The sequence below is a fragment of the Hippichthys cyanospilos genome, chromosome 11, assembly GCF_059441005.1.
Source record: "Hippichthys cyanospilos isolate Australia breed blue-spotted pipefish chromosome 11, RoL_Hcya_1.0, whole genome shotgun sequence".
NCBI classification, from domain to species: Eukaryota; Metazoa; Chordata; class Actinopteri; order Syngnathiformes; family Syngnathidae; genus Hippichthys; species Hippichthys cyanospilos.
Genome location: NC_142379.1, coordinates 22,235,001 through 22,262,721, shown reverse-complemented (window position 1 = coordinate 22,262,721; position 27,721 = coordinate 22,235,001). Strand labels below are relative to the sequence as shown.

At 44.3% G+C, this 27,721-nt stretch overlaps 2 protein-coding genes and 1 pseudogene across 2 annotated transcripts in view; 1 reads left to right on the top strand and 2 right to left on the bottom strand.

The window, feature by feature from the left end:
* Window positions 1-1,967: 1,967 nt before the first annotated feature.
* LOC148416352 (uncharacterized) lies at window positions 1,968-9,033 on the bottom strand (annotated as a pseudogene).
* Window positions 9,034-10,464: 1,431 nt separating this feature from the next.
* On the bottom strand, window positions 10,465-13,907 carry LOC148416351 (uncharacterized). The gene is given in 4 exon segments (XM_088427856.1): window positions 10,465-11,179; window positions 11,345-12,617; window positions 13,517-13,627; window positions 13,700-13,907. Coding segments are annotated over 4 exon segments (2,307 nt in total).
* A 7,482-nt stretch (window positions 13,908-21,389) lies between these two features.
* hacl2 (2-hydroxyacyl-CoA lyase 2) overlaps window positions 21,390-27,721 on the top strand; it is a 30,288-nt gene continuing 23,956 nt past the window's right edge. Inside the window, exon 1 of the mRNA XM_088428405.1 lies at window positions 21,390-21,727. Coding sequence (XP_088284531.1) covers window positions 21,623-21,727 — 105 coding nt within the window. The 5' untranslated portion in view covers window positions 21,390-21,622. The remainder of the gene's footprint in view (window positions 21,728-27,721) is intronic.

Here is a 27,721-nt window from a genome sequence, read left to right as displayed (position 1 = left end):
ATACATATTATATAACTGTGTCAGTGTGCAAAGTGGAAAACAGTCCATTTTTTCAACATTGTCTCTGAATCAGGATAATGCAGATATTAAGCACATACTGTAGTCCATGAACTAAGATCTATTTCAGAACACAGTCGAAATTGGTGTATAGCATGCTCTTGAACGGCAGTCCATCAAATTGATGTGCTCTCCATGCCCATTTTTATCTCATTTCTCCTTGCTGCTACCATCCCCATATTTTGATTGTGGCATTGATTTCCTGGTTATGGATCACAGCAGCAATGTTTTGCATCATCAGGTAATATGACTACTAAAAAGAATCATTCAAATGAATTTCAAACAATTCAGTGTAATGTTAGAACGATATCACAAAGAAACCCTGCAATCGGTTCTTGATTTCTGCCCCCCACCCCCAAACTTGTCTTGAAATATGTCCGCATTGAACGCCATGCCTTGGGCATTACTGATATCTAGAGGTTAAAAACAGTGCACAGCACTTAATAAAATTAGCTGTAAATGGCTGTGGACTTCAAATTTAATACTTATTTTTCTGTTTTTGCCATTTTTGAATATTTTAGTTTGAATATACAGTGGCTAATCTTTTTGAGGCACCATTTGATACTAGAGTGACTTGGTAGACTGGCTTCATAATAACACCAAAGCAGTCACATGTTTGCAGCAATAAGGTTACTGTTTTCTCAAATGCATTTGGCTACAAGAAGACGTGAAGTTTTTAATGAAAAAAGTTTTTATTGGGCTGTTGTAAACTTTTTGCATTAAGGCATTTGTATTTTTCTTTTCTGTATTTTCTCCGTTTGAGAAAAAAAAAAAAAAAACATATATATTTTACTTGTAATTGTTGTTGGTTATGATCATTCACATGTTAGATTACACTGTGGGTCCAGAACTCAAGATGAGTTTATCTTTGAGCTGTAATTATTGTAGCAAGGTAGTCCCATGTTTCAGGTACACAAAGTTAACAACATGAGCAAATAAGTTGAAAATGCATTGTCCAAGACACCATAATGTGCTTAGAGCAGTGCTCGCTCTAAGCTGTGCAAATGCACAATTGCCCACTGCTCAGACATTCTCAGCACACAGGAAAATCTATGCCGTGCATAAAACAAAATGCAATATAAACGTACTAAATCATATCTAATATTAGACCTCATTTTATATGATTAAATAGCGCAATAATATTTTTTCTCTACCATTTCGCATTGTGACAGCGAGTGGCAAGTGTCCAGTCAATGATATGATAAATTTCACTTCCACTATTCATCCAATCAAATGCATTGACAGAAACATTCCCTGCATATACACCCCGTGCAAGTTAGCTCGCTAACAACAGTGCGGAGTTAAGAGACGCAAATGCTAAGTGAACGAGCAGTGACACATCCACTCACCAAGCCCAACTAAAAAAAGAAATGAGCTTCTTCTAAGATGGAATGGCTGTCGGAGTATATGAAAACAAGCGGTGAAAGTGGGTGAGATTTTTTTCTATTTCACAACTTGTGGCTCGTTTATTGCCATGGTGGCAAGTGTAATATACATTACATTGTCATTTGTAAATGAATTATTGCTCAAGATATAAAAAATAACTAAACTTGTTGAAAGCAAACAAAAACAGTTGTGATTTGTTTGGCAACATGTCAATCATAGATGCATCGTTCTCCCGTATTGGTCCTGGACGACACTTGTCACCTCAGCTATCCCCTCATTAATGACAGGATAAGTGCACAGAATCACATTACCAGGGAAGCCGGGAGGAGATGTGCTCAAACAAAACAATTTATTAAAAAGCAGAGACTGGGCAAAAAGTGGTCAACTCAGAATTACAAAAAGTAACAAAAACAAATGAAAATCAAAACCAAACTCAAGGGGTAAAAACAGCGACAAGGAAACGTGGAACTCTCAGGACTTGAAGCATGAAGAGACAACGACAACATGGATGTAAGACCTGTGTCTTAGGTGCCGTGCCTGAACAGGGAACTAGGGAGACGGGCACAGCGCTTGGACTGGGAACTCTGGACACGGGCACCGTGAGCAGACTGGGAACTTGGGAGACGGGCGCCTGGAACGGACTGAGACGGGTTGCTGGAGCTGACTGGGAACTCCGGAGACGTGCACCTGGATTGAACTGCGGACTCGTAAGACGTGCGCCTGAAGTAGACTGGGGACTTGGAAGGCAGGTGTCAATTAGCTGGGAGCACCGTGGACCATCACTGTGGTGCAGGGTCCAGGACTTCCAGCTGCGGGGCCGCAGGGTCCAGAACATCCAGCTGCGGGAACGCAGGGTCAAGGATTTCCAGTTGCGGGGGGGAAGGGACAGGGATGCTCAGTCGCCGGGGTACAGGGATTAATATGAATGTTTGTTTATTTGGAGGGCGGCATTATTATTATTTTTTTAATATGCAATGGACTGGATGAGGTGATTTTATCTTTGGTTGGGCCATGTTTTGACAAGCAAAGATTGGTATTGAAAATATTTTGACAATTTCTTAATGTATACATTTACATTAAATATATTTTGGCTGTTCATTGGTTTTCGGCACTCAAGCCTCATCAATGTCTTAAGTTTATCAAAGTTAAAGTGGAGTGTGGAGGGGATCACTGAAAATATTCCACATTAATACATGTATATTTTCAGTGATGGTCAAAATGCAGATTATTTACTTGAGTAAAACTAAAGCTACCCTACTTAAAAAATGAGTTGAGTAGAAGTAAAAGTTCTGAACCAAAAATCTACTCTAGTGGAAGTAAAAGAACTGCCTCTGAAATTAACTTTAAAGTAAAATTTTAAAAAGTATATTTTTCGCAATTCAAAGATCACGACAATTGATTTTTTCTATGCCATTAAGATAAATATTGTCAGTTATGTTCAAGAAGGAGCGGCTCGGTGGAAGAGTGGTTAGCACGTCTGCCTGACAGTCCCAAGTTCAAATTTGGCCCACTCCGGTCTTCCTGTGAGGAGTTTGCATGTTCTCCCTGAGCACACATGGGTTCCGTCCAGGCACTTCGACTTCCTCACACATTCCAAAAACAAAGCCTTCAAATTCCTCTGTACCTACATCAGCGGGGGATCTCACCTGGTCCCACAACTCTCGACAGATCATCAAAAAGTCCCAACAGAGACTGTACTTTCTCCGGAGACTGAAGAAATTTGGCATGTCAGCAAAGATTCACAACAACTTCTACAGATGTACAATTCAAAGTGTCCTCTCCACCTCCATCTCAGTCTGGTACGGCAACTGCACAGCACAAGACAGCAAGGCTGCAGGACATTTACCACACCAGGGTTCTGCGGAGGACACACAACATCATCAAGGACAAGACACACCCACAAAACGATCTGTTTGAACTCCTGCCATCAGGCAGAAGCTACAGGAGTCTGATGATATGGGCACACTGAACGCGACAATGCGTGTCGTTTACACTAAATACATGTTTTTAAATCAAATGTATCAATAAAATAGTGTGTTCATAGAACTGTGTTATTCTAATAAAGATTGAGATGACGTAATGTCAGTGTGAAGCAGATATAGTCTTGGCCCAGGAGAAATCAAGACAAGTCATCACCTCCAAAGGAACAAATGGCATCCCCTGACAAACATTCCACCAGGAACAAAAGACCAGTTGTGGCCATCAAGAGAAGATATCAGTCAGGGTTTATGGTGCACAGACTTCCTCCCTCTTCCAAAGAACAAAGACTTTCCTGCCCCCCTCTTCCGGCTGGGAGAGGGGGCTAGCTAGATGGTGAGGGTTGACTTGACCGCCTCCATTGGGTCCTGCGCTGGTCGACCATCACGGGTTAGGAGTTCGGCCGTCTGCGGTCCACCTGGCTGGAATGTGGGATGGTTCCTGCCCAGTGGCTTTGCCTGCTGTCAAGACATCACTGCACTATATAGCTCAATATGTTTTCTGTAATTTATATTGTTTCTGTGTCTGGTACATGCAGCATCCACTTCAACCTGTGGGCCTGGAAGGGGGCTACTCCCACCTGTGGTCCCTTCTGGAGGTTTCTGATTTTCCCCAAATTGGGGTTTTTGAGTTTTTCCTTCCCCTTCTGGGAGCTTTGACAGGGGATGCTGTTGTGTACCTTATACTGAAAAGATGTCTCTGTACGACCTCTTTTCATCTCTGAAGCCCTTTGAGACTTCAGTGATTTAGGGCTATATAAATAAAATTTGATTGATTGATGATCGACTTGAAGACACCATCCCCGTGCACACACCCACACGCGCCATGCGTGCACACACACACACACACACACACCTGCATTTCGAATGCACACGCGCCATACGTGCACGCACACACACACCTGCATTCCACAGTGGGACTACATGCCCCAAAAGAGTATAAGAACTGAATGTGGGAGGTGAAATATTACCATTTTCTGCTCCGACCTGTGGCAGGACTGGCCCGAGGCCTCTTGTACTTTCCCACTCTGTCTGGATTAAATCAATTGTTTCACTATGTTGTGGTATGGGCGAACGCGTTAGGAACTAGTTTAAGAGGTGAGAGGTTTTTCTAGATTCCTTCAACACTCTACTCTGCTTTTGTGAAGTCACTTTTTGTCGTGGGAGGGGAGGGGAGTGGAGTGAGCTTGTTGTGCACTTTACAGTGAATCCAGAAAGAAGAGCATTGCTAAGAACTTTCACTTTTCTGGGATGTAGCAGAGCTAATATTTTATATATATATATATATATATATATATATATATATATATATATATATATATATATATATATATATATATATATATATATATATATATATGCTCCATTGGCATATAATTAAGCCCTGGCCACAAGTGCCATCCATTCATTCATTAAAAACTGGCACACAACCTAAGTATTTTACGTGACATTCTCGTTCATGGCACTGAATGACACAAAACTACTAGTAACACGGCATTTTTTAAAACGTAGCAAGCAAAAAGTATGATATGTGTTTTAAATTTAGGGAATAAAAGTAAAAAGTTGTTGGAAGAAAAAGTACTTCTTAAAGTACAAAGTACAGGCAATATTTCCTTACATTAATGAATGTACATTAATCCGTACATTAATGAAGTATTTGTACTTCATTACTTCCCATCACTGTATATTTTAAACATGCCCAAACAAATGAATATTTTATGTTGCCTGCAATAATGTTAAAGATCCAGCAAGGGTTTATATTTAGCAACAGATGATCAGCAGTTTACCCAGTGTACTGTAAAGCTTTATGAGGTCTCATCCTCACATTGCTATGGAGGGGTCTTCGTCGTAAAGGGCTTTGAATCAAATATTAAAATGAAGCCTAATTTTCATTAAAATACCACCTTGCAAAATTATATCTGTACTTTAAACTGTATGAGTAAATAAAATAGCAGATGTGGTCAACAAATGTATTTTCAACTGAAACAAATGTTCATTTTTCTTTTAAAAACATGAAGGCAACAAAGACTCCAGAAGGCCTGACTGTTGGATGGGTAAGACAGTGGATAGCCGAACCACGACACATGCCTGTTTTGGAGTGCAAAGAAGGACTTTTTTTTAATTCATGTTAAATTCCAACATGACTGTGACTCTCAATACACGATTTGTTTTCCTACTGTTAGTGCATGCACTCAAACCATTACATTCCCTACAGCTCACCTGGCCACATACAGTGAATTCAACCATAACTTAACACTTGCCATATATCGTGGAAATAGATTCGACAGGGTGTAACACTACTCACATGCTGTTACAGTGTTACTTTCGTGTTCTACGTTGTTTAATCTTCCCGTTTGATTTAAATGTTTTTTTTTTGTTTACAAAACAGTTCTGAGAGTGTTTCCCGTGTTTAAAATAAAGTCACACATGTCAAAGTTAAGTGAAGAATCTTTAATAAAACTATGCTGCATGACTGTTGTCAAACAGATGTCAAGAAAATCATTTTTTTACAATGCGTAATTGGATCAAAGCCTTCGTCGCCCCAGGTAAAAATGTATATATGCATTAAAAACACCCAAGATGTAAACATCTCTTATGCATCAAATTACATCTGAGACATTCTTATGCCCTAGAAAAAAGATTGTCACCTTCTCCCACGGTTTCTGAATAACTGAAAACAGAACGTAGGCATCTGCATTAGTAGGGGTACACTGCCATTTTACATTAAGGAGATAAAAAGTAATTTTCTGTCCTTAGCGTGCTCATTGAATTTCGTGTAATTAGAATGTTGGTAGAATCAGAGGCTGGAAATAAGCTTGTTTTCTCTTGAGTTTTTAAGACAGAATATTCTGGGGCACAAATGTGATATAGACAAAGGCTGGGATTGAGCAAAAGTGCAAAGTACATCCAAGGCAACTTTTTTATACTCTTAACAAGGAGCTTCTGAAACTTATCAGAACGAAACTTATCAGAGTGATACCGAAACTTATAGTTAGATATCTGCCTGGGAAACTCATCAGGGATGAATATACAAGAAGTTTGGTTAAGCAAAACACAAACACCACCAGTAGATGCGGTAAATAAATCAAGCATGAACTGATGCTGCAAAAGCATAGTACGAACAGCATCAATTTCATGATTATAGCCTTCAAACACTCACAAAGTCATAATCATAAAACTTTTTAAATCGATAGTCACCTATCTCCAGTCACAATGCCAATTTACCCACCCCAATTTGTGGTATCAGGGAATTAATTTTATCAGAGTGATGATATTTATCTGGAACATTGGAGCCCCACACCGGATCATGAGGGGCAAACGTGGGAACTGGAACGCTATGCCTCGGCATGGGGGAGTAACCGAATAAGTACCATTGGAAATTTCAACATATTACCTGGTGTCCCTTCAGAAGCGGCCCATTCACCTTCAGTCTGCATTGTAATATTAAGGGATGCCAACAAAATGTCACCTAACTCTTGGTTATAAGATTGCACCTATATTGCACCTATTCACCTTAATTGCTTCAGCTTTCTAGTACAAACAATTTTTGGATGTTGGTAACCGACATGTGATAAAGAGGTGAAGCACTTGGCTTCATCCGTGGTCATACCTTTAGTAGTAAGAGAAGGCTTTCGTTGGGGGAAAGACGCCGTCCCCCGAGCTGCATGGGCTCACACCCACCCAGGTTCCCGGATGCGACGGGAGACAACTCCTCACTGTCTCTCGGCGCCTCCTGGTGGACTTAAGGTGAGAGGCACTCTCTCAGCGTCCTGTCTCCATCATTCGCGGAGGCAATTGTCTAACCAGATGGCTAGTGCTATCAGCTCTTCCAGAGAGGACGTCTCATCACGAGCGGCAAGCTTGTCCTTGAGCTTGGGTTTGAGGATTTTGCTAAAAATGCCTCGCAGCGCAGATTCCCCGAAGCCGCTGTCAGCCGCAAGCCGCTCTCGGCCGCAAGAATGCGGAAGCGGATAGAGTTAGCCACCAATCTTCGGTTACTTTGGGCAATGTCCAATAGTTGGTCACCAGCCTCTTGTCCTCAAACCGGATGATCGAACACTGTTATGAACTCTTGGGTGAATGTTACAAGGGAGTCCCGGATGGCTGAATTAGCAGTCCTGTCCTCCAGTGCCCAGGCGGCGGATTTGTCCAAACATGACACCTGCAGACCTTGGAATGTGGACTCAGGGCCCCATCATTGCGGGAACTGCCCACCAGATGGCGGCAGAGGCTGCTGATTTGACATTGGCGGGTATTGTTGCTGAGCTGGGAGCTGATGTTGTGAAGCGTCGTACCGTTGTTGCTCTTGTGGTGGTAAGTCATGCCCCCTTTGTTGGTAATAGCCACGTCACGTCTATTGAGGCCTCTCAGCTGTCCTCTGTCTCTCCCCCTGCCTCTTCATCCCTGAGGGCGCTGACGGCAGTAACGAGCCCAGTGTCCAGGATGGCCACAGTGGTAACACTGGTTCCGGCCACCAGAGAGTGCACCCTGGCCCATGAATGGACTTACTTATACATCATGCACTCAGACACAACAATAGGTGAAGAAGCGATAACTGAAGCCGGAGGAGTGGCATGAGTAATCTGGTTTTTCAAACTTTGCAACTACATTATAGCCAATTGTGATTCAGTATTTCTATGTTTTTCAGTTTTTGACTCTATCCTTAAGAATGCCTCCTCAGATTGTGTTTCATATGGGACAGCCAGCAGTTGTGGTCTGCACCGGGAAGATATGAGTTAGCCTCCATGGCCTGCACGACAGATTTGGGAACTCCCTTTAACACCGCAGCCCTAAATACTAGGGAAAATAAAGCAGAGACAGTTGGTTGGTGTCCAGTTTTCAAAGAATACTCAACAAGGGCACGGTCGATGAATGTTGCAGCTTCCTCATCAGATTTTGGAACAAACACCAACTCAGATATGACAAGTTCAAGGTTGGAAAACAATGCAACGAGTGCCGCAAAGAATGCTAAATAGTTGTCACGCGCAAGGGCTTCATGATCCATTATATCTGACAGTCCGGAATATTTTCCAATTGGGAGAGAGGGCATGCCTGCGTTAGCAATGCGTGCACATCTCCTGCTGTCAAACTTTGCCCTGTAGTCACTCGCTGCACAGACCTCAACCAATTCTCACCACCATCCTGAGGAAGATTCTGCATCAATGTAATGTGGCCTGATGACGAGTCAGCCGTCGCTGGGGAGTGGCGTCAGGGAGGGATCTAGTTATGTTAATGTCTTGGGTTCGATCACAAACGGAGTCTGGGTGTATACCTGTCATAGTCTGGACTTGGCATTTTAAATCAACCAACTGGTTTTGTAAGTGTGCAATGTAATAAGTATTCACCACTGGGCCAGAGAGTCACTTCTGGGCCTCCCCCTTTAGCTATTTCTTGTTCACGTTGTCTCAAAAGAGCATCCTGTTTAGCTTTCATTAGGCGTGCCTGCTCCATTAACTCATCATTAATAGCTCTCTCAAAGCAAGAAGCCTTTAACATTATTTTTTCTTGAATCGTCTGTGTTTGTTTAACTCCACAGTGAAAGCCCCAGCCTGATTAATTTGTCATGCGGTTCCCCACGCGTGTTCAGTAGCTTATCCAATTTTTCTTCGAGCATTGTCACAGCAGCAGTTACGCCTGCTGCCAAGCTGTCTGCTGAAGCTTGTATCAATGAATCACGTTGCTGTGTGCCCCTCACTGTAATGTCACCATCCCAATTCACATCTAAACTTCCCCTGTTCGTTGACAACACCGGGGTGTGCACATTTGCAACATCTGCTATATATATATATATATATATATATATATATATATATATATATATATATATATATATATATATATATATGTATATATATATTTATACACACACACACAACATAGTTAGTATTGCTTAGTCTTTTTTTCTAGACAGGTATAGGTAGGTGTGTTGTCACTGAATATTTTGAGCTGTTGAAAGTAAAATCATAAGTGCCTTTGTGAGGACACCTCAAAAGCACGGAATGACGAATAACAGCGAAGTCACGAGGAGACCATGGTACTCACCTCAACCTCACAGGAGGAGCCCAGGACCACAGACATAGAGTGGGAGACTGCAATATCCATACAGTAGAACCTGGCAAAGGTGCCAGGTGACGACGAGGAAGCAGCAGCACAAACATCCTCCAAGGGAACCCCTTCCAGCATAGCCCAAGAAGTTGCGACACTCCTAGTAGAATGGGTGCGGGTTCCCGAAGGCAAGTGGGGTTGCAAATCCCCGTAAGCATGCATGATCACGTCTACGATCCAGTGAGACAAACGCTGTTTGGAGAGCTGGGAGCCTAAGGAAGGACCCCCGTACGAAACGAAAAGCTGAGCTGACTTACGAAGCGATGCCGTAGTCTCCACATAACAACGCATTGCCCTCACAGGGCATAAGAGGTCGGCAGGGACCCCATCGTCCCCAGGCGGGGGCACAAAACGATTGATGAGCAGAGGCTTGTTGACATAGGAAGAGGATCGCACCTTCGGAACGAAAGTGGCATTCAGCCACAGAATGACTGCACCTCCATCAGGGTGCCACCTGATGCAGGAAGGGCTGACAGACAGGGCATGCAATTCCCCAACTCGTTTGGCCGAGACAATCGCAAGCAAAAATGCAGTCTTTAGAGAAACCCACTTGAGAGGCACCTCACACAGGGGTTCATAAGGAGGCCGGCACAAGGAGTCAAGCACCACTTGCAGGTCCCAGGTAGGCGTGTGTGGCGCACTGTAGGGTCGGAGACGGCGGGCCCCTTTCATGAATGAAGAAACAAGCGGGTGGCGCCCTAACGAGTTGCCATCAACCGACGTGTGACGGGCCGCAATAGCAGCTACATAAACCTACAACGTGGAAGGTGAGCAACCCTTATCCAAGAGAGACTGCAGAAATTGCAAGACAGCAGAAACAGAGCAAGTCACTGGGTCCGTGGCAAGCGCCGTGCACCACGACACAAACAACTTCCACCTGTTGTTATATAACAACCGTGTGGAAGGCGCCCTGGCATTGACAATAGTGCGCCAGACTGAATCAGAGCAGCAGCTCAGCAACAGTTCGGCCCCTCAGAGGCCACACACATAGGCGAAGCCGATGAGGGTGGGGATGCCAAACCTGCCCCTTTCGCTGTCATAACAGATCCAACCGGGCTGGAAGATGCCAAGGGTCGGCAAAGCGCAGGCCGTGGAGTAGAGGGAACCACGTCCGGACCCTTCGGAGCACCATCCACAACAGGGGAAAGGGGGGGAAGGCGTATAGGAGGCAAAACGGCCAAGGATGCGCCAGGGCATCCTGGCCCAGTGGGCTGTTGACCTCCATCAGGGAGAACCAAAGTCGACAATGAGTCGACTCTTGCGTGGCAAAGAGGTCGACCTCCACCTGACCGAACCGATCCCATATAGCAACCACAATCTCCGGATGCAGACGCCACTCTCCCGGCGCTGGAACCCCGCGAGACAACGAGTCCGCAACCTGATTCAGGACACCCGGAAGATAGGCTGCCCGCAGACTGGCTCGGTGGGCGGCCGCCAATTGAAGAAGGTCGTGTGCGACCGACTGCAGCCTGATGGACCTGGTACCCCCCTGATGATTGATGTGGAAAACTGTCGACGTATTGTCTGACCGCACCAGGACGTGCCGATCCCGAAGGAACGGCAGGAAGTGGATGAGTGCCAGATGCACAGCACGAAGTTCCAGGACATTGATGTGCTCTGTGGCATCCGCCGACGACCAATGCCCCTGAGCGAACCTGTGTTGCCAAACAGCCCCCTACATGGAGAGACTGGCATCTGTGCAAACCACTTCCTGGCAAAACGGCACCACTCCCAGCCTCACGCCCGCGGCCAAAAAAGCACGCCAGCGCCATGGGGCAAATGCAAGAAGACAGCGACGTGACACCGTTAGGCATCGGTGCCGATGTCTCTTGGCATCCAAGCGGAAGCCGTTCAACCACATCTGTAGGGGACGAAGGTGTAGGAGCCCCAGAGGAGCCACCGCAGTGAGAGAAGTCAACTTGCCCAGTAGACGTAAAAATTGTCCGAAAGAGATGTGCCTGTTTCGGCGAAAACCCTCCAGTACACGCAAATTGTCATCTACTCTCTGAATTGAAGGACGGGCCAGCATGGTCACGGAGTCCAGTGACACCCCAAGAAAGGTGGTCTGTTGTGAAGGAACCAGAGCAGACTTTGCCAAGTTCACCCTGATCCCCAACCGAGACACGTGACGAAGCAGCACGGTAGTATCCCTGATCACCTGCGCACGAGACTGCGCGCAGATCAGCCAGTCGTCCAGGTACGGGAGAACTTTCATGCCCCTTGCCTGCAGAGGAGCAAGGGCCGCCTTCACGAAGCAAGTGAACACTCTTGGTGAGAGTGAGAGGCCGAACGGAAGCACCCGGAACTGCCAGTGGGCGCCTCTGTAAGCAAAGCGCAGAAAACCTCTGTGATGAGACGTGATGGGGACATGAAAGTAAGCGTCTGTCAGATCAACTGACGTGAACCATTCGCCAAGACTGACCGACCGCAATACGTCGGAGGTCGTTAGCATGCGAAATGGTAACCTCTTGAGGTAACGATTGAGCCCTCTCAAGTCCAAAATCGGACGAAAACCACCTATCTTCTTTGGAATCAGGAAGTAAGGGGAATAAAAACCCCTGCTGAGGCTTGGATGGAAAACAGGCTCGATGGCCCCCTTGACCAGAAGAGTAGTAAGTTCCTGATCGAGGGCCAAGGCCTTCGCCGGGTCGGCGATATAAGTCTCCCTGACCCGACTTTGTATGGGGGGCCGGCGCCGGAACTGCAACCTGTACCCCTGGGACGGGGTGGAAAGCACCCAGGGGTCTGACCCCAGAGCAGCCCACAGCCTGAGCTGCTGAGGGGAAAAATACCCGATGGCCGGCCCCAACACCTCAGTCCCGCGACCCACAGAGTCGCGGGGCCTTGGGGGGGCGAGGCGGAGGGGCAACTGCCCGTGGTCTACCGTCAGGCAGCCGGAGACCAGAGCGAAAACCACCAGTGGGACGAACGCCACCCGCAGCAGGCACACGTGCCGAAGAGCGAGCGTCCGCAGCAGCATACCGTCTGGTAAGACGTAGAGAACTGGCACCCCCATACATTTGGCTACGAGACGGAACACGGAAATGAGGCCCAGAGGCGGGAAAACGAAGAGGCCCAGAAACGGCTGAAGCTCTATCACGATCCGAGAGCTGCACACGGGCTTCACGGACCCATTAATGTTCGTTCTAGTGTCTCCACCGCACCAGAACCAAAAAATGTCCCAGGGACAACAGGAAAGTCCCTCAGAGTACTCTTGGAGGACTCAGTCAAAGAGGACTGAGACAACCACAAAAGGCGGAGCGGACGCACCAAGTAGGACATCGCTCGCCCGTGGTCTCTTGTCATAAGGGCAAATGCATGTAGACATGCCTCGCCAAACGACACAACCGACTCAGTATCACCCTTCCGCGCCACAGACATGGCAGCGAACAACAGGTGCGAAACAGAGTTGCCAATGCGAGCCGAGTGCGCACATGCATTATAGGCCCTTGTAATCAGGTCATCCACCATGTGACATTGTACGTTAGGACAACGCCGCGTTCTACGAGCGAGCTCATCTGGTGACAAGAGCAAGGAAGCGACATCCTCCTCCACAGCAGGCATGCGATCTAACCCAGCGTTAGCAGCATCCTGCAAGGCTGCCAGCGTCCGCCCCTCAGAAGTAAGGCGGGCAAATGCACTCATATCGCCCCAACAGGACAGCAAAAGTTCTAAATAATGGCCACACTGCGGAACAACGAAGGCAACAGAAGGGCGGCCACGTCGGAAAAAGGGATTAGTTCGGGAAGACTGGGGACAAGGAATGTCCAACTGTAGCTCCTGCAAGGCAGCGCACAAAAGGGACTCAAGCAAGTCTGCATCATCCAATACAGTGAGGGACGAACCTCTATCAGAAGGAGGGGAACCCACAGTAGAGTCCCTAGAATCGAACTCAGACCCACGGAAGCATGAGTCTGAAGCAGAGATAGAAATGGCATCAACATCCTTGTAGAAGTCTGGTGCAACAGCGCCTTGGAAAGAAGACGGCTCACCGGAAGCTAGGGCACTCGGCTGGAGGCGCTCCTGCAACAGTGCCAACATCCCTTCCAATTGAGAACACAAATATGCAACCTCCTCCTCTAATCCAGAGGCCCATTGCTGACCTGTAGCGTGATCACGCTTAGAGGGAGCAGGTGGAGCTACATTGGCAGAGCGGCGTTTCACGCCACGTCTACCAACGGGCGGCAAAGAGACTGCCAGCGCGATAGGAGGAGCCACGGACTTAGTCTCGTTGGACTCCAACGGACCGGTCACCTCATCCCCGGCCACACTCACCTCTGTGTCAGCGTGCGCCGAGTCACGGCAACGCAAACAGCGTCCATCCCGTGAGTCCGCCAGCACAACTCGACAGCCACAACTGGAGCACAGCACAGGCCCCTCCATAAGACCGAGAAATTACGACAAGGCAAGAGCTGGCGCGGAACGCAACCGCTGCGAGCCAGAGACACTGGGCCGAGAGCGTAGGCGAGACGCCGGCAATCGGCGAGAGGAACACGGCGCAAAAACCACAACGGGTGCGTAACGCAGCCGGTACAGCGGGAGCCAGGCAATAGCCACTAGCCAAGTTCGCGTGCGAAACGCAAGCTCAGGCTGAAAAGGGGTAAAGACGGTTAACTGATGCGGTTGCAGGCGGGTAACTAGGCACACAAACTTCACAGAGAGGCAAAGACAAAGCACGACTTTATGGCGAGCACGCACACGTCAGGTCGCTAACACCATGAAAGTCACCCGCCACCAAGTGTTAGCGCTCTAAGTATCAACAATAAGGAAACGGCTTCGAAATTCACCAAAAGAACACCAAAAACTCACAAAACAACGCAACTCACCCCGCGCAGAGAGTTCCAGCAAATGTTGCGCCAACCAGACAAGGATAAAACCAACACTATTGTCGCAGCCACCGGAGGGCGGACAGTAAACCGCAGCCCCGACTGACACAGTCAATGGGCTACAAGCGACGAAAGGAAATAATAAGGAAACCGCAAAAACGCGGTACTCGTATGGCATGCAAACCAACGCGCGAGAAGGTTCTGAAGGACAGACTGCCGGGTGACTGTTAGACACGGCTTCTAAAATTGCTAGTGGCGGTAAAGAAAGAAGTAAGAGGATGATGACAATAGAAACCAAGCAGGAGATAATAAAAAAAAAAAATACGAAGGAGGCGCACGCATGGCTCGTGAGTATGGCCGTAACCGCTCGGCAATCTTCTAAGGGCAAGACGTTCGTGGCCGGGGGATGGACCTCGATCGACAACAAAATTGAGAGGCTTCTTCTATTATGGATTAAAGAGAAGGAAATCACCGGTGATATGGTCTAGTTTTGAGAAAAGTTCCCGTTTAAGAAAATAAATAAATTCTGCGGGTTGGTCTCTGCTCCTCTCCGCCTCCACCCAGCTCAAGTCACGTCGCCCCAAAGGTAAATGTCATTTTTCCTTTGTATATTTGTTATTTAATTTAACTGTACAGTAGATTATGTTACTCATTTTTAATGTGTATAAAGTCGTGATGTTTTTACCTAAGGTTTTTGCACGTGTTGCACGCATTCACGAATTAACATAGGTTTGGATTGCCCGTCATACGAGGAGTTCGAGTTACGAGCGTAGCCGCTGAACAGATTAAGTTCGTAACACGGGGGCCCACTGTATATATATATATATATATATATATATATATATATATATATAATTACACGGTGTCTAAATATATTACCATTTAAGTGTAGTGTTTGTACAGCTAAAGGGAAAAACAGCTGACATGAAATTAAATGTGCCGATTGCAGGACAAAGAATTGTCATTGGTTTAAATGTTTTTTTTTTTTAAATTAATTGTCAATACATTCCAACCGTTTAAAAAAAAGTGCGAATAATTATCAGTCAGTCACGGAGATGCCAATATGCTATTGGTCGATTAAGGTCACCCGGTCTCACTCACGGAGATGCTATTGGCCGGCGTCACACGTCAGTCACAGAAATGCCGATATGCTATTGGCCGAACGCCTTTATCTAGCTTGATGGCACAGGATGGAAGGAAGGAGAGAAAATAAGTGAAAAACGGAAGGGAGGAATGTTGTGAAGACTTTGCAAACTTTATCTGTTAGACATAGCTTCTAAAATTACTAGTAGCAATAAAGGAAGAAGTAAGAGGATGATGTTTTAGCATCTCCGTGACTTACACCTTGACAGAAAGAGTCACTCTGACATTGTAAGACCAATGGCATATCAGCTTCGCCGTATTGACTTTGAGCTTTGGTTTCTGCTCCCCTAAGCTTCCACCCAGCTCAAGTCTCGTTGTTCCAAGGGTAAAAGTCACTTTTTTCTCTGTTATTGCTAATTAATGCAACTGTACAATAGATTATGTCACTCAATCTCAATATATGTGTACAGTCGTGATGATTATACCTAAGGCTTTTGCGCGCTACTTTTTTCCCAAACTTTCAACCCTGCGGTTTATTCAGTGATGCGGCCAATTTATGTAATTTTTCTAACGGCCGCTAGGGGCGCTCAAGTAGAAAAGGTAAGATTAAGACCGGTGGAATATATGCGTCGAGGAAGACTTCAACTTCCTGTTTTGTTCATTAAATTAAATAAGCTTGAACATACCCTCATCATGGAAAATGCAAAAAGAAAGGCATATGACGCAGGACAAACTCCATTCCAGCTGTGATTCCTAGGGGCACAACGAAGTATTTGCAGCCGCTTGACATTAGTGTGAATCGTGCATTTAAAGTGGCGCTCCGTGTTGAATGGTGAGAATTGGATGACCAGGGAGTGTGTGACGACGTCTATATAACAGTTTCATTCCGACACTGAGGAAGATGACTTTGATGGCTTCAGTTCAAAGGAGGAAGATGAAGACGGCTTACCGTGATTTTTACCAGCATGTTCATTTACCAGACCTATTTTACCAGACCTGTTTTACCAGACCTGTTATACTGTGTTACTCGCGTGTTGCTACCATGCCGCTAGCGTGTTGCTACCATGCCGCTAGCGTGTTGCTACTATGTTGCTAGCGTGTTGCTACCATGTTGCTACCGTTTTACTGCCCTGTCACAGGCTTCAGTTCAAAGGAGGAAGATGAAGACGGCTTGCCGTGATTTTTACCAGTATGTTCTTTTACCAGACCTGTTTTACCAGACCTTTTATACTGTGTTACTAGCGTGTTGCTACCATGCCGCTAGCGTGTTGCTACCATGTTGCTAGCGTGTTGCTACCATGTTGCTACCGTTTTACTGCCCTGTCACAGGCACCGTTTGGGAAGAAAGTTATATTATTATTGTTAAGTTATATTATTAATACTTTGAAAACTCAGTGTACCGTCTTTCTTTGTAAATATGTTTACATGTTTTAATGTGGGCACATGCGGCTTGTATGCAGGTGCGGCTTGTGTATGTACAAAATCGTTTTTTCTCTAAAATGTAGTGGGTTGTGGCTTATAATCAGGTGCGCTCTATAGTCCGGAAATTACGGTATATATACATTTGAAATTTTTAAAATAAAGGTTTTATAAGCCCTACAGACTAGTGTACAAGCTGGAAACATCCACATTCAATAACATTCATTCTCAGTCATCCATCAATCATCCATCCATCCATTTTCTAGAGCCGCTTGTCCTCTTAAGGGTCACAGGCTTCACACGGTGGATTTCGACTAAGGTCCTCTTTTAACTGTGAGGCGGACGTGCTATTCATCGCACCACCTAGCCGACCCATTTTAAATCTGTGGACCAATAACCGTTGATGTTGACACAACAATCACTCGGCAGTATATTTATTTATATATTAACTTATTTATTTTTGTCAGCCCTGCCCACCGGTCACAAGGCAGGTTTTTGTAAAGACATGCCCTCTTAGCTGCAGACTGCAGGTGTGCACAAATTTTTTCCTGAACGCTTGAAAACACCCTCATCCAATAAGATTCATATTCCAACAATGGATAAATAGTTGATGCTTGTGCTTCAGTCACTAGGCACTTTTTGTCAGCACTGACACGTCACATCACGCACACAGTTTGTAATGTCATCTTCTAAAAGTACTAAAGTGAGCAGAAAGCAAAGAGCAGACACACCCTCCAGCAACACTGTTACAATCATTGAGGCCCACCTGCAAGACTTGCAGGCCCTGGCCCGAATCTAGACTTGCAGGCTACCCTCTTTTTCACATGCAAAACTAACACGGGGCGTAGAAAACACATATATTTCAAATACAGTGGGCCCCAGTGTTACGACCTTAATCCGTTCAGCAGCTAGGCTTGTAACTCGAATTTGCCGTATGATGGGCAATCAAAACCTATTTTAATTAGTGAATGCGTGCAACGCGTGTAAAAAACTAAGGTAAAAACATCACGACTTTATACACATATTAAAAATTAGTGACATAATCTACTGTACAGTTAAATTAAATAACATACATACAAAAGAAAAATGACATTTACGTCTGGGGCGACGTGACTTGAGCTGGTGGTGGATGGAGGCGGAGGGGAGCAGAGAGGAACCCGCAGAATTTTTTTTTTCTTAAACGAGAACTTTTTTCAAACGAGAACTTTTTTTAAACGACTTTTTTTGTTTAAATGAGAACTTTTTAAAACGAGACCTTATTTTTAAACGAGAACACATCACTGGCGATTTCCTTCTCTTAAATCCATAATAGAAGAAGCCTCTCCATTTTGTTGTTGACCGAGGTCCGTCCCCTGGCAAGGAAAGTCATGCCCTTAGAAGACTTGCTTGCTTTAGTAGCTTCCTTGTTCTTGAGAATTGTACCGATTGTCGAGCGTTTACGGCCATACTCACTAGCAAGGTTAACTATGCGTGCGCCTCCATATTTTTTTATTATCTCCTGCTTTGTTTCTATTGTCATCATCCTCCTACTTCTTCCTTTACCGCCACTTGCCATTTTAGAAGCCATGTCTAACAGATAAAAGTTGGCAAAGTCTTCACAACACACCGACCAGCTCGTGCCATCAAGCCAGATAGGGAGTTCAGCCAATAGCATATCGGCATATCTGTGATTGACGTGACGCCGGCCAATAGCATATCGGCATCTCCGTGACTACTTTAATCGACCAATAGCATATTGGCATCCCCGTGACATGCGAGAAAAGTTATTTTTGTTGATGCAGCAAAGCGAAAAAAATAGTGCGGACACACTGACCGGCATGTTGGATGGTTCGTAAGACGAAAGGTTTTCACGAAAAAGGGGGACAAAAAAATGCCGCGGTCCACGTCGTAAGATGAAAAATACGTAAAACAGGGGGTTTGTAAACCGGGGGCCCACTGTACATAATAGCACGGACTGGCAAAAAAAAAAAATTAAATACATTTAAGCATCAATGCAAAAACACACGTACATACTCTTCTTGCATTCCATATTATGTTTATTGAATAATACATTCCCGCTGTGTAGTGATCCATTTGTAAAGAAATTTCACTAACTACGCTTTGGCACCACCTAATGAATTAGTTTCAAGGAATCAAGTTCTTTTTTGACCGACAGTCGAGGGCCCATTGAAGGGATTCATACAGTAATTCATACATAATCATGAGAAATGCATGATAAAACAACAGGTATAAAGTACAGTGGGCCCCCGTGTTACGAACTTAATCCGTTCAGCGGCTACGCTCGTAACTTGAACTGCTCGTATGACGGGCAATCCAAACCTATGTTACTTAGTGAATGCGTGCAACGCGCACAAAAACCTTAGGTAAAAACATCACGACTTGATACACATATTAAAAATGAGTAGCATAATCTACTGTACAGTTAAATTAAATAACATATACAAAGGAAAAATGACATTTACCTTTGGGGCAACGTGACTTGAGCTGGGTGGAGGCGGAGGGGAGCAGCTGTGCCATCAAGCTAGATGAAGGCGTTCGACCAATAGCATATCGGCATCTCCGTGACTGACACCGTGACTGAAACAGTGACTGTGACGTTGTAAGAGCGATAGCATATTAGCGTTAGCGTGTCATTTTTGAGCGGAGGATTTCGTTGATGTAGCAAAGTGAAGTCAAATGTTCGTAAACAATGACTGGCAACGCGTGGTGATATCATAGATAAAACCACCATGAATTTACACACATATTTAAAATTAGCACCATTATCTACTGTACAGTCAATTTAATTAACATGGATATATAAAAGATAAATGACATTTTCCTCTGGAGCAATGTGACTTGAACTGAGTGGAGGCGGTGGGGAGCAGAGACCAACCCGCAGAATTTATTTATTTATTTTCTTAAACAAGAACTTTTCTCACACTAAAACATATCACCGGCGATTTCCTTCTCTTTAATCCATAATAGAAGAAGCCTCTCCATTTTGTTGTCGAGCGAGGTCCCTCTCCCAGCAAGGAAAGTCATGCCCTTAGAAGATTGCCGAGCGGTTACGTCCATACTCATGAGCAAGGTTAACTATGCGTGCGCCTCCTTCGTATTTTTTTATTATCTCCTGCTTCGTTTCTATTGTCATCATCCTCTTACTTCTTCCTTTACCGCCACTTGCAATTTTAGAAGCCATGTTAACAGATAAAGTTTGCAAAGTCTTCACAACATTCCTTCCTTCCGTTTTTCATTCATTTTCTCTCCTTCCTTCCTTACCGACCAGCTGTGCCATCAAGCTAGATAAAGGCGTTCGGCCAATAGCATATCGGCATTTCTGTGATTGACGTGACGCCGGCCAATAGCATCTCCGTGACTGACACCGTGACTGAGACGCAATAGCGTTCGACGTTGTCGGGATGAGCGTCAACGTCTGATCTAGTTGACGTAGCAAAGCAAAGATAAATGTACGAATATAATGACCGGCATGTCATGTTGTTCGTAAGACGAAAGGTTTGTGCGTAAGTGGGGGACATAAAACTCCGCGGTCCACGCTCGTAAGTCGAAATGTTCGTAAAAGAGGGTGTTCGTAAACCGGGGGCGGACTGTATATGGAAAGTGGCTATTTATAATGGGCGCCAATGGGACAAAAAATTGATTTAAATCACGTTCCAGGGTATCATTTTCTGAGCGCCAACTGAAACAGTTAGAGACTAGTTCTAGGTGTCCTTTTCAATTTTGGGCTCTTTTGACATTCCAACAGAAATTTCAGCTCTGTAAGTGACGGTGACCCCCCCCAATGCTTTATCTTTGATGAAACACAAAAAAAGTTGCAAAGTTGACATTCCAACAGAAATTTCAGATCTATAGTGTTTTTTTTTCTAATGATTTATCTTTGATGAAACACAAAAAAAGTTGCTAAGTCCAAAAAAAGTCACCGAAAAATACATGGGTTAAAAATATTTTTTCATTCAGTCGCATTGACTGAAGTTACAAATAATGTGCCTTATTTTGAAATCAACACCGGATCTAGATGAAAGTTCCCCTGATGGATACCTGAAGTGTTACAGTTCAGTGTCAGCGAAACAGGTTTTGATTTTTTTTTTAATGTATTTCTGAATTCGGATGTAATTGCACCCATTGCTGAATTAATCGATTTTAATTTTGGAGGTGGTCAACGGCGCTCGTTGGCGTCCTGCAATCGATGGTAAAAAGATTGACAGCCTGCACGGTAAGTAGCGGTAAACACCAAGTAGATGTGATCCGCTACGAACTAAGCAAAGAAGAAGAACCATTTCCCGGTGACGCAAACAAACCACTGACCGCAATACTTTTTTTTTCCAAAATAAAAAGTAGGCGGTTTATTTAAGATTGGAATTAACTGAATATTTAAGCAAAACGTAACCACTATGTAAGTATACTAATATAGTGTTGACAATTTTAATGTCAAACTTGAAAGCATAACATTTTGTATGATATTTATGACCGGAAATTTGTTTTGAAAGCAATAAGTTAGCTAAAAATATTAATTATTAATGTGCCCGTCTATCCTGTCGTTATTGTAGTAAGAGACTGCACTGTTATTTATCATTTTTTCCCGGAAGTCATGTCGCATTTGCAGTCTAGATAACAATTGCTCTAGAATACCACTCACGACTTTGAGCGTGTATCTGTTGCTTGCAGCGGCAAGGCTAAGGCTAGCGAGCATTGATCAGCTGTTGTACTTCAATATTTTGTTGAATAAGTTAAACTTAAGTCAGTTTTCCCACCGGTCACTTTCTTCTTGGCATGGAGTTTTTGGGGACCATCGCTGGATGTTGCGCGTGCTTTGTTCTAGGTGGACTTGCATTTGCTGCTTACAAACTTGGCTTGCTGTATCAGTTGTTCCACAAGGTAACCTCATGTGCCTACAACACCATTTTTTTTTAGTTAGTGTGTCTGATTGCACATGTGGTCAGAGTTGTTGAGTGCCATTTTCGAGAAGCATTGTTTCTGAAGTAAATTACTGGACATAGCATTGTCCTCATCTTAACTTTTATTACTGAGGTCATGCCAGCCACGACGCTGAAGTTGGTTTCACGGGCGCGCTCCCGAGAATCCGACTTTTCATTCCACCTTAAAAGCCCGCAAGTGCGCTTTCTTGCCTTTCGATGACATCGTTTCCCACAGGTTTGTGTGACCGAAGTCTATGCTTTTCTCGTTCTTGTGTCATTATCACAATAGATTTAGAACGTTCTTCTGCTCTGCTTCGCTCCTGTTTCATGACCTTCACCCTGCCAGCTGACAAATGAGCTAGTTTTAGGAAAATCCGGTTTGTAAAAATTGAAATCAATTGATTTTGAAGTCACACAAAATTACATTAGCCCATTCTCACTTGGGGTGATGCTGGCCATCTTGGCATGCTCCCCCATAAGCACCCGGGTAACATGGTGTTTAGTTTCTAACCAGATTCACATTCTACACCTTGCTAGCTGTCAAATGAGACCAATTTTGGAAAATCGGATTTGCAAAAATTGAAATCAATTGATGTTGAAGTCACACAAAATTACAGTGGCCCATTCTCACTTGAGGTGATGCTGGCCATCTTTGCATGCTCCCAAAAGCACCTGGATAAAATGGCGTTTAGTTTTTAACCATATTCCCATTCTACACCTTGCTAGCTGTCAAATGAGACCAATTTGGGAAGATCGGATTTGCTAAAATTGAAATCAATTGATTTTTAAGTCACACAAAATTACAGTAGCCCATTCTCACTTCAAGTGATGCTGGCCATCTTGGCATGCTCCCATAAGCACCAGGGTAAAATAGCATTGCATTTTTGGCAGCCTCCCATCAGCACCAGAGGAAAATGGCGTTGAGTTTCTCACCTGATTCTAAATCAGTGTTTGGATGTCTTTTGATGTCTGCTTTTGACATTTTGACCTCCCCTCTCCCTGGTTGGTTTGACTCGACCTTACCATCATAATAACTCCAGCCAGGATCTGTCAGCCATTGGTAGCATACAAAGTGGCGTTTGCATTGTTACTCCTCTGTCATTATTTGAAATCACATTTAAAATATTTAGTTTACTTTATACAGTGGACCCCTGGTCTACAACGTCCCTGCCTTACGGTTTTTTCAGCTTACAATGTGGACCGCGACATTTTTTGTCCCCTCTTTACGCCATTTCTTTCGCCTTACGACAAATCCAACATGGTGGTCAGTGTGTGTACGAGACCACCATGTTGGATGTGTCCGCGGATGTGCTTACGTCACCACAATGCTGGTCTGCTATTGTTTGGCGTCACGATCAAAATGGCCGCATGCTAAAGACTGGATCTCGTCTGAGTGCTTAAAATAACATGCAGTATTAATTGTGCATTTTACTGCTTGATTCAAACTTGAATGGGTTAGCCATGGGTCCCAAGATTGCAAGTGATGTTAAAGAGCGAAGTAAGAAGATGATTTATATGGAAACCAAGCTGGAAATAATCGAGAAATACGAAGAAGGCTAAACCAGCCTAGCTTAGGCTAGGTTACCCTCACTGGGGAATATGGCCATAACAAGCTCGTCCCATAAAGGTAAATAAATCCTGTAGGTACTTATTATTTATGATGTTTTTAATTGGATACGTGTATAGTATATATATGTAGCACTTAGTATCCTATTTCAATTACAATTTTTAATATGCATATACAATTTGGATGTTTTTACCTGGGGTTTTACACTCATTAGCTATTTAACATAGGTTTGGATCCCGCCATACAGCAAATTTGTCATTCGAGCCCAACCGTGGAACTAATTAACTTCGTAAACCAGGAGCCCACTGTATTTAGATTTGGTTCTTAGCCACAGACAGAGGTTTGTGACAAATGGTTTTGTGCTGTGTTTTGTGTTTATTTTTTTAGACTGTATTTTTTGTTTAAGCATTTCTTTAAATTCAACTCTATTTTTCTTTTTCTTTTTTTGTTTTGACAACTGTCAACCCTTTGAGTGTAAGGAGACCAGTCCATGGTTTACTCCGCCAACTGTTAGTGTAAGGTGGGCTTTGAAGTATGTGAAGATGATATCGAGATATGTGAAAGAGAAATATATGAAATTAAACATTGGCCCAACATTTATAGCTATTGTTATCAACAAAACCTATGACTCAGCGTTGTTTGAGTTTTACCCTTTTAGAACAGTTTTATTCTTGAACAAATGCATACTCAACAGTTTTATTACAATTACCGGGTACTTTAAGTTGTTATAAAGTGCAGCTATATTTCCATAAAAAATTTGCACATTTTTGTTATCAGCACAGGCCATGTCCTCAAGACCGTAATGAAAGTGAAACTTCACTATTAGTGTTTGGAGAGGGACCTAACAGGTAAAACCCCGCATAAAAAAAAAAAAGTTAATGAATTAATGTTTTCAAACAATGTTTGTGAAACATGACTATCAGTATGCAATGCTAGGTCTGTAATAATGTAGGGATTTTTTTTAATGATAATTCAAGTACAGTCAGCCCCCTGCTTACGAGCATCCTGATTTGCGAACATTCCGCCTTACGAGCGTGGATCAGGGAGAATTTTGTCCTCCGCTTACGAGCAAACCTCTCGTCTTACGAGCATTCCGTCAAACCAGCCATTGAGTATGTAGAAATGTTCTCGCCTAACTGCGTCAATATATTCAGCAGTTGCGTCATCTACAATCATTAATAGATACTTATGGCGGTAACGTGAACGCTATTGGTCTTACAATCTCACACTGACTGTCTCACTCACGGTGTCTAAATATATTACCATTTAAGTGTAGTGTTTGTACAGCTAAAGGGAAAAACAGCTGACATGAAATTAAATGTGCCGATTGCAGGACAAAGAATTGTCATTGGTTTAAATGTGTGTTTTTTTTTTAATTAATTGTCAATACATTCCAATCGTTTAAAAAAAAGTGCGAATAATTATCAGTCAGTCAAGGAGACGCCAATATGCTATTGGTCGATTAAGGTCACCCGGTCTCACTCACGGAGATGCTATTGGCCGGCGTCACACGTCAATCACAGAAATGCCGATATGCTATTGGCCGAACGCCTTTATCTAGCTTGATGGGACAGGATGGAAGGAAGTAGACAAAATGAGTGAAAAACGGAATGTTTTGAAGACTTTGCAAACTTTATCTGTTAGACATAGCTTCTAAAATTACTAGCAGCGGTAAAGGAAGAAATAAGAGGATGATGTTTTAGTATCTCCGTGATTTGCACCATGACTGAAAGAGTTACTGTAACACTGTAAGACCAATAGCCTATATGCGTTGCCGTATTAACTCAAGAGTTTAATCTCTGCACCCTATTACGGGTGATGATACAGCGCCATATAATGGTTGCTAGACAAGATTGCATGTCAGGTTAGTCGGCGATCTCCCGATATGCATTGGGACAGCGTCACTGTTGCAACTTTGTGAGTTGTAACCAAAGGTGAACTGACGCTCGAACAAGCCATAAGTGTGCTGCCTAGTAAATGCAACTCACACAGCCACCTCTCCGCTTCCACCGTGCTCAATTCACGTCGGGAAAAACAGTTGACATGAAATTAAGTGTGCCGATTGCAGGACAAAAAATCGTCACAGATTTAAATGTGTTTTAATCAATAAGATGTCAATACATTCCAACCGTTTAAAAAAAAAGTGCAAATAATTATCAGTCAGTCAAGGAGACGCCAATATGCTATTGGTCGATTAAGGTCACCCGGTCTCACGGAGATGCTATTGGCCGGTGTCACACGTCAATCACAGAAGTGCCGATATGCTATTGGCCGAACGCCTTTATCTAGCTTGATGGCACAGCTGGTTGGGATGGAAGGAAGTAGAGAAAACCCTGACTGAAAAAGTTACTTTGACACTGTAAGACCAATAGCATATCTGATTTACCGTATTGACTTAGAGCATTCATCTCTGCTCATCTCTGCTTATCTCAGCACAAGTCACGTCTTTCCAAAGGTAAAAGTCATTTATCCTTTGTATTTGTTATTTAATGCAACTGTACAGTAGATTATGTCACTTAATATTAATTTATGTATACAGCGTGATGATTTTACCTAAGGCTTCTGCGCGCGTTGCACGCACTCACGAATTAACATGGGTTTGGATTGCCCGCTATACGAGCAATTCGAGATACGAGCGTAGCCGCTGAACGGATTAAGTTCGTAACCCGGGGGCCCACTGTATTTTCAAAGACAATCACATTGCCACAAAACTGGCCTGTTTTTTAAATTGAAAAAAAAAAAGAAAAACAGGCCCTCAAACTGTATTCTATGCAGGCTATCCAGCGGGCACCATGTCTCTGATCCCAATATTGTTTACTCCTTGTTAGCTTTTACTAATTACTTCTACTTTTGAAAATAAGCAGAAAAATAAACTGTCCCCCGCTATTTTGAAAAAATTGTCACATCAGAAATGCTTAAAGAAAAACAGGAAAATGAAGAGAAACTTATGAAAATTGAAAGAAAAGAAAACACTTCAAGCAACATCTAAAAGAGATGTATTATTAAAAAAAAAAAAGTTTAAACAAGCATCTTGCATCTTCTCCAAGAGCCTCCAAGGGCTTGAGAGACTCATGACCTGGGCAAGAATGAGTTCCAAGCCCTCCAAGTCGAGCTCCATGGTGCTGAAGAAGGGGAACGTGCTTGACAGGTTCTGGTTTTCCATTTTAGGAACTGTCATTCAGACTATCCCAGAGCAACCCGTCAAGAGTCTGGGGAAATTTTTTGACTCCAGCTTGAAAGACTCGGCTGTCATCTTGAAGTCCAGCTCAGAACTTGGAACTAGGCTCACCAAGGTTGACAGGTCTGGCCTGCCTGATAGATTTAAAGCCTGGCTCTATCAGCACTCTATCCTGCCCCGAATCCTGTGGCCTCTGCCAATCTGTGCACACCCAATGACGGCAGTTGAGTCCTTGGAGAGGTATATCAGTGGCTATCTTCGGAAGTGGCTGGGCCTTCCAAGCAGCCTTACCAGCGCTGCTCTGAGAGACTGCACGGATGGCAAAGTAGCTCTAGCTGGCATTGAGGTGAGGACAGGGAGAAAGAGGAAGGCTGAGGAAGCAGCTGAGGTGGCAGAGTCACGCCTGAGACAGAAGGCTCTGGTTGGCACTTTGGCGAAAGGCAGAGCAGGCCTGAGATACTTCCCAAAGACCCTGATCAGTCAGACCCGCGGCAGAGAAAGATGCCACCAAATCCAAGAAGAGGTCCGAGCAGGTGTGGAAGAAGTGCGAGTGAGCAGGCTGGTGGGACTGTGGCAGCAGGGAGCATTGACCAGTTGATCCTGCACTACAGCGCAGGATCAACTGGTCAAACATCCTCCAAGCAGACTTTCATCGGGTCCGTTTCCTAGTGCAAGCGGTCTACGACACCCTGCCAAGCCCTGCGAACCTCCATGTCTGGGGAAAGAGCAAGACGCCCTCCTGTCTTCTTTGCTTTGGAAGAGGATCTTTGGAACATCTGCTCAGCTGCTGCCCAAAAGCCCTGGCTGATGGCTACTATCGTTGGCGCCATGACCAGGTGCTTAAGGCTATCGCAGAGCGCTTAGCCTCAGCCATCTGCGCTACTAAATACCATCATGTACCAAAGAAGGCAGTCCAATTCATTAAAGCTGGAGAGAAACCTCATAGAAAAGGCCACCTGGTGGCTGTGGATAAAGAGGGCCAATCTGTGGTTTGCTGCTGGGACGCAAGTCGGGGCTTGATCACCTCCGGCTGGGCCGCCTGGGGGAGGGTGTACAGTGTGATTTTGTGAGACCCGAAACACCCAAAGACTCCAGGATACATCACTGATGATGCGTCCCCGCGCATCCTTGAGGTGTTTGTTGCATAGATAATTATAAAAGTTTAAACAAGCATCTTACATCTTCTCCAAGTGCATATTCTTGAAAAA